This window comes from Geospiza fortis, unplaced genomic scaffold (genome assembly GCF_000277835.1).
Source record: "Geospiza fortis unplaced genomic scaffold, GeoFor_1.0 scaffold79, whole genome shotgun sequence".
Classification (NCBI taxonomy): Eukaryota; Metazoa; Chordata; class Aves; order Passeriformes; family Thraupidae; genus Geospiza; species Geospiza fortis.
In genome coordinates, this window is record NW_005054408.1 from 79,036 (window position 1) to 85,370 (window position 6,335).

At 41.4% G+C, this 6,335-nt stretch overlaps 1 protein-coding gene across 2 annotated transcripts; it reads left to right on the forward strand.

Annotated features, from left to right (window-relative positions):
- Window positions 1-1,177: 1,177 nt before the first annotated feature.
- On the forward strand, window positions 1,178-6,329 carry CLEC3A (C-type lectin domain family 3 member A). Of its 2 annotated transcripts, none has more exons than XM_031061293.1 (3): window positions 1,178-1,469; window positions 3,117-3,191; window positions 5,848-6,329. In XM_031061293.1, exons 1-3 carry the CDS (start codon window positions 1,355-1,357, stop codon window positions 6,237-6,239), a joined length of 582 nt encoding a protein of 193 aa, XP_030917153.1. In that variant the 5' UTR covers window positions 1,178-1,354; the 3' UTR covers window positions 6,240-6,329. The 2 variants fall into 2 exon arrangements, with proteins under 2 accessions (XP_030917153.1, XP_005426302.1); XM_005426245.2 differs by having other exon boundaries at window positions 1,180-1,469; window positions 3,111-3,191.
- The last annotated feature ends 6 nt before the right edge of the window (window positions 6,330-6,335 follow it).

The following is a 6,335-nucleotide window of genomic DNA, read 5'->3' on the forward strand; positions in this document are numbered from 1 at the left end:
GGAGCAGGACCACTGCACTCCACTGGAACTAAGTTTGATCATATCAGGATGCATTTATGGAAATTTTCTTAGCTAATGGGTAAGAGATGTTTGCTAATTGCTGACTATGAGAATACAGGGAGTTGTTTAAAGGTGTCCAGGACAGACAGGGCAGGTGCGGTTCGCACTGAAAGTATGAAATGCCTTAGTGTGGGTTGGAAAAAGCCAACAAGTATTCATGCAGTACACCAGCATGTTCCTAAATCCCAGCTTTTTGAAAATAAAGTAGTAAATCCCTTGATTTTACAGTCCTGATTAAAAAAAAAGGTCAGCAATTTGAGCAGAATGTAATCAAGGCAGAGAGAGATGGCAAAGGGATGTCAGGAAGAACAGCTCTGAAGAACATGAACTGCACCAGTCAGCACCCAGCAATGACTCTGGTGCCCACATTTTAAAAAAACCCTCTTTTAATGGGGGAAAAAGAAAAGGAAAAAAGAGAAAGTGGGATGGATGGGAATATTTTTGTGACAGTTTCATTTGTTCACCAAAATCAGGGAGAGGTTCTACTTCATATAGTAATCCCAATTAAAGGTAGCCCCATAGAGCCCCCACAGAGCCCAAGGGCAAATGAAAGAGATTCAAATTCAGAGAATTTTCCAGATTCCAGGGAGACACTGTGCTGCTTCAAGAAGCACCTTGTGCTTTCCTCTGACTCTACAATCAGAACTTGGGAACCTTTGGGAGAGCGCTGCTACTTTTTGTTCCCCTTACTAAACCCTGCTGATTGCTGTTTTCACCAGACATGCAGTCATACCTATCAGGCATTTATTAACTCTTCATAAACCAATACGTGCACTGCCCACATAATGTGATTTTAATGTATCTATCCTCAGTGTGGGTCTGTAGTTGCAGTGCTTGCATTTACTGAGGGAGCAGCATCCTGGCTGTGCTTCACTGGAAGGCGGTGGCCATGTCCGGACTTAACCAGGCTGGGGCAGAGCCGTGCTGGGCCGGCCCCTGGCACTTGTGGGAATCCTCTGGCTGCCCCTCCTGGAGGCTGGCAGAGCCCAGGCACCGTCTGCTCCTCCCCAGCTCTGGCTCCAGTGTTAAGCTCACGGTGAGGCAATCAGGGCAGTGTTCAGGGCTGGGACAGCTGAGCTCAGAATGGAAACAGAATGGAAACAAGGGGGTGTCTTGTGCTACAGCCAGCTCAAGCATCAAACACATTCTCTAAGCACGGAGTGCAGCCCAGGCTGCCAGCACACCCTATAAAGCTGAGCTCAGGCAGTCCCTGCTGAGATGGCTCTGGGTGGCCTCTCTCAGAGCTGCTAAAGGGAATCTCCTCAAGCTCCTTCCTAGGGTCTTTCAAAGAGACATGGCACAAACTGGACTTATGATTTTTCTGCTCATAAGCTTACTACTGCTGGACCAGACCATCAGCCAGGCTTCCAAATTCAAAGCCAGGAAGCACAGCAAACGTAGAGTGAAAGGTACTGGGTCTGAACTGGGAGGAGGGATAAAACCTTATAGACTATGCAAATTTACTGTGTACTTTAAACAGCACTGCATGAACCAGAAATTAACATTGCACAAATGTTTATTTATAAAGGACACTTGAGTCTATATCATATCTGTCTTTTAAATATTTTTATGTGAGCTAGCAAAGCCACAAATAAGGTGCCAGAATGAATTATGAAAATAGAGCTGTATAACAGCTGCAAATAAATTGCTCTGTTCTGGCTGTTCGCCTCTGTCAACGTTATTTAGAACTCACAGGTACAGGTGAGAGAGGACTCTGGCTGATCATTCCTAGTTATGTAGTAGCTGTATTGATTAAGATCACAAAAATGGAAATTCGTGTATATGGGGGAAACAAGCAGAAGTATTCAGGCTCCAAGGATTATTGTTCAGATTTTTGCACCATTTCCTAATTTTAACAGAATGTCTGCCTACTCTCTGTGGAATATTACTCCACTTGTATGAAAAGCACTGTGAAATGGCAAGGCAAACTAATTAGCAGGTCAACATCAATGAATAAGCAGAAGATAAAGCATCAGTCCCCACAGCAAATTTAAGAGTAAATAAAAACCCACAGAATGTTGTTTAGAAATGCCTGTGTATTTAATTTAAAGGTGTATTTCTAATAAAAGCAGATATGATGGAGGCTCACTGATGGCAAGTATTTGAACTCCTATTTAATTAAAAAAAATTGTGTCTTTGATAAAGCTATTGTACAAGAAGATTGAGCTACTCTGGAGCCACACAGTTGTAGAACTTCCTTCTCCTTTGGGATCTCTAGGGTTTTAAGCTTAGGTGCCCTAAGGACAGCCTGCTTATACATTTTTTATGCTAGCACAGGGTAGCACTGATTGGAGAACAGATAATTCTGCCTTGGGGAAGCAAGGAGCCCTGAAAGATATTATGATTAAAAAAAAAGGAAAAGAGGACATGAAAATGGAGTTATGGGCAAATTAGCTTCTTTTCTTGTGCCATCATATTCTTGGTGCTTTTTTAAGCGCTACAAAATGCTGATTCAGAGTGACTTTGTGTGACTCAAGTGCCCAGGCCCCCTCTGTACTGAGGGACAGAGGAAGGCTAATCCTGGGAAGTAGAGATTGCAGCTCAGCAAGCACATCTGCAACATTCAGATTGTCAGGTTGGGCTTTATTTGTTGTTCCTCCCTGTGCTAAAACAAGAGTTGTGTGAAACTTTCATGCTCACAGAAATAACATTGCTTTGAAGAAACACAACTTGTGTCCTGCTATTTTTTGTATGTCATGTCCATATATCAGAGTATACAGTTTCAAAAGAAAAAGGGGCATTTTCTGTAAATTACATACCAGCTCACTAAATAATAATTAGCTGCAACAATGATTTTCAAACAGTTTTTAAGGCAACATCCATTATAAAAGAGGAGAAGGAAAGGTAAAGGTGGGTTCCTCATGTTTTTAATAGAAATCCTAGAGGAATATTTTCATTAAGGACAAATCTTTAAAAATAATCAAAAACATTTCAACAATGCAACAATATCAGCATGATATTTGATATTTTGAAACAGCTTTTAACATGTTATTTTAAATTTTTTTAATGTGTGCATATTTGTTAACTTCTATATATTCTTTTTGTGTAAGAAAAAGATGACCTGAAGACCCAGATTGACAAATTGTGGCGAGAAGTAAATGCTCTGAAGGAAATACAAGCACTTCAGTCAGGTAAAGCAGCTCATGCTGGTCAGTGGCTTCCAAAAGTTCTCACTGCCTCTCTTCTTCACTCCCACCCCTCTCTTTCAGGGGATTTTATGACTGAGGAGTGCAGCTCCATAAAACCATGGTGTGCCATAGCTTTACCAGACAAGTGTTGAAGGAAGCATTCAAGTAAAATCAGGGAATGAGTGGTGATTCTTCACTGAGAGCAAGAAGTACTTTTGTCTTTGCTATGCACAACTTCAAGCTCTGAATATTGTGTCACCAAAGGCAGCACGGTGAGGGTTCCTGGGTCTGAGAGTTCAGGTGGTCAGTGAGTTAAGTGCCCAGCTTTGATATGAACATATATTCAAATGTGAATGTTGCCATAAAACTTCAAAAGTTATATCCACTGTGAATTCAGAAATATTCAGGACCAACGTGCAGAGTCCTTTAAGTATTTAAATAACCAGATGGAAATTTCCAAACAAAATAAGAAGGGTAAATACACATGTACCTACTAGACAGTTGTGCTTTTTCACAGCTGTTGACACAAAACCTGGCATTTAAACATGTTCAAGAGGACATTACAGAGGAAATTACATCATTCTCATGAAACAGAATGTATTTTCCTTAGGGATGGTAATATCTGGGTTGTTCAGTTTTATGTCTTGGGTTACATAGAGCTTTTGGGGCTTTACAAAATATTTTTATTTCAAATGTCTTATAAGAAGGCTTTAGAAATTTCTTAAAAGAGGGAGCCTGTTCTAGACAAGTAACTCTTGTTTAAAAGTAATTCTTGTGTTGCTTCCAGAAGGAGCTTCAGAGGAAGCATGCAGTGGCTTAGAAATAAAACCAGAACTGGGAGACTTTCTCTCCTCAAAACTTATTTTGAGCTTTATTCTAAATTTATAACCCACACTGTGCAACTGGAATCCAAATCTGGCAAAAAGACACCTATCACCCCCCTAGCTCTGACTGTCTTTGTAAATGTCCTTGTAACAACTGAAAAAGGGAGCTCCATTTTTAGCTTATGAGCATTTCCAAGACACAACATAAAAATCTGATTTCTTCTTTTGCTTGAACTTTCTGGGCCTCCTTTCTACACAGAGTGAAATGTGAAATAATGCCACACACCATTTTGCAGCACATAGTCCCTCCATAAAGACATCCAGCTCTTATCATTGCTGAAGTCTCTCTGATCTTTCCCATAAATATAAATTTGTTAAAGAGTTCCACATTTAATAAATAGGTTCATTACTTAGGCCATTGGAAGGGTTAAAATTTGAAGGTTAAACCCTAATAGAAAGTTATGACTCTGAAAATGCAGCTAAAAAATGCAATGAATACTACAACTGGAAATACTAAAAACTTGAGACATAGGATATGGTCCAAAGTGACTTCCATATCCTACTGATCAGAGACATAATTATTTTTTTACAAGAAGAGATGACAAGAATTAAAAACAGATTATAGAAAACATCAGGACAGAAGATGCACATAAGTACAAGATGATCTTAAACAATAAATGAAATAATCTGCAAGTAATAACATGCAGGATTCTAAAACTAATTGTTACAAGAGTCTATTCTGGGCCTTTGGTACCTTTCTCAGCTCAGAAGAAACACTCCACCAAGGAGGGTTCACCTTGCCATCATTATTTTTCTTGGGAGAATCAGTTTTTCACAAATCTGCATTAGGAGAGCAGGGAGGCAAAGTTTAAGGATTCCCTCCTGTGTTCCTGTCCCCACAGACCTCGGGCTGGAACAACCCCAGCAGCAGCTCTGCAAGGCAACTCCAGTGACAGAGCAGCTGCCAGATTAACCCTCTGGTCCATTCTGACTTCACATCAAGACTTCCCCAGCAGATGCAAAAGCAAACAGATTTATAAATTCAAATCTTAGAAGATTGGGTCTAGATTGTTCTGTAAGCTCAGTAATAAGTGCGCACTTTTTTAATCCATTTATAGATTTAAGTAACTTTACTGCATTTGGATTTAGAATTTGAAGGGGGAGACTTTGCTGGGAAGAAAATAAATAAATTCCAAGGGAGGTGAATATGCAATCTTCTACAGGTAGAACTACACTTTTAGTAATCACTCAGAGATTTGTATCACAAATTTCAAATCAATATTTTCCTGGTGAGCAGGAAACATTTTATACAGCACATTTCTGTCCTGCCTTTGCTTGCTGGAAACTGAGCTTAGAAAAGATGAGAAAATTTACTTTACTTAAATATCACCAATATTAGAAGACATTTAGATCTGTCTCCACTATAAAGCCAAATACAGATTTCCCAATAACCAACTTGTCTGGCAACAAAACAAGCCTCATCCATTCCATCAGTTTCAGGACTGCTGAAATGAGGTAGAAAACATGTGAAAGCAGCCCTATTTGGTAAAAGGGGTCTGAGAACAAGCCTGGGTTATATTTCAGCAGTCTGTTCCCAAAGGCACGCTGATGTGCTGGCTGCACAAAGTGTCCTGCATGAACTGGAGCACCAGCAGATAAGCCTGACCTTACTCCAAATTTCAGGCCCACTCTGTGGAGTCAAAAGCCTTTCACTAGCTGAAGGATTTGTCTGGTCAGGTTCCGAGGCACTTTTGGAAAATTATTGTATGGAGAACCATTACTGAAAGCTGAGGCTCAGACTGGTACTGACCGTGCAAACCCCTGTCTGTTCACAGTGTGCCTTCGTGGGACCAAGGCCCACAAGAAGTGCTACCTCATGTCAGAAGGCACCAAGCACTTCCACGAGGCCAATGAGGACTGCATAGCCAAGGGGGGGACGCTGGCTATCCCCAGGAACAATGAGGAAACAAACATCCTTCGCGATTACAGCCGGAAAAGCGCGCCTGGCGCGGCCGAGCTCTGGCTGGGTGTCACCGACATGGCCCACGAGGGGAGGTTTGTGGATGTCAATGGAATGGCTCTGCTCTACTCCAACTGGGACCGTGCCCAGCCCAACGGGGGCAAGAGGGAAAACTGTGTCTTCCTGTCTCAGGCAGCCCAGGGCAAGTGGGTGGATGAGGTCTGCCGCACTGCCAAGAGATACGTTTGTGAATTCCTGATCCCATAATCACAGACACAAAAGACCAGGACATGTTTTGGGTTATCAACACACACTTTTGCTTAGTAACACCTCCCACTTAGAGAGTGGCGAGTTAAAGCTATC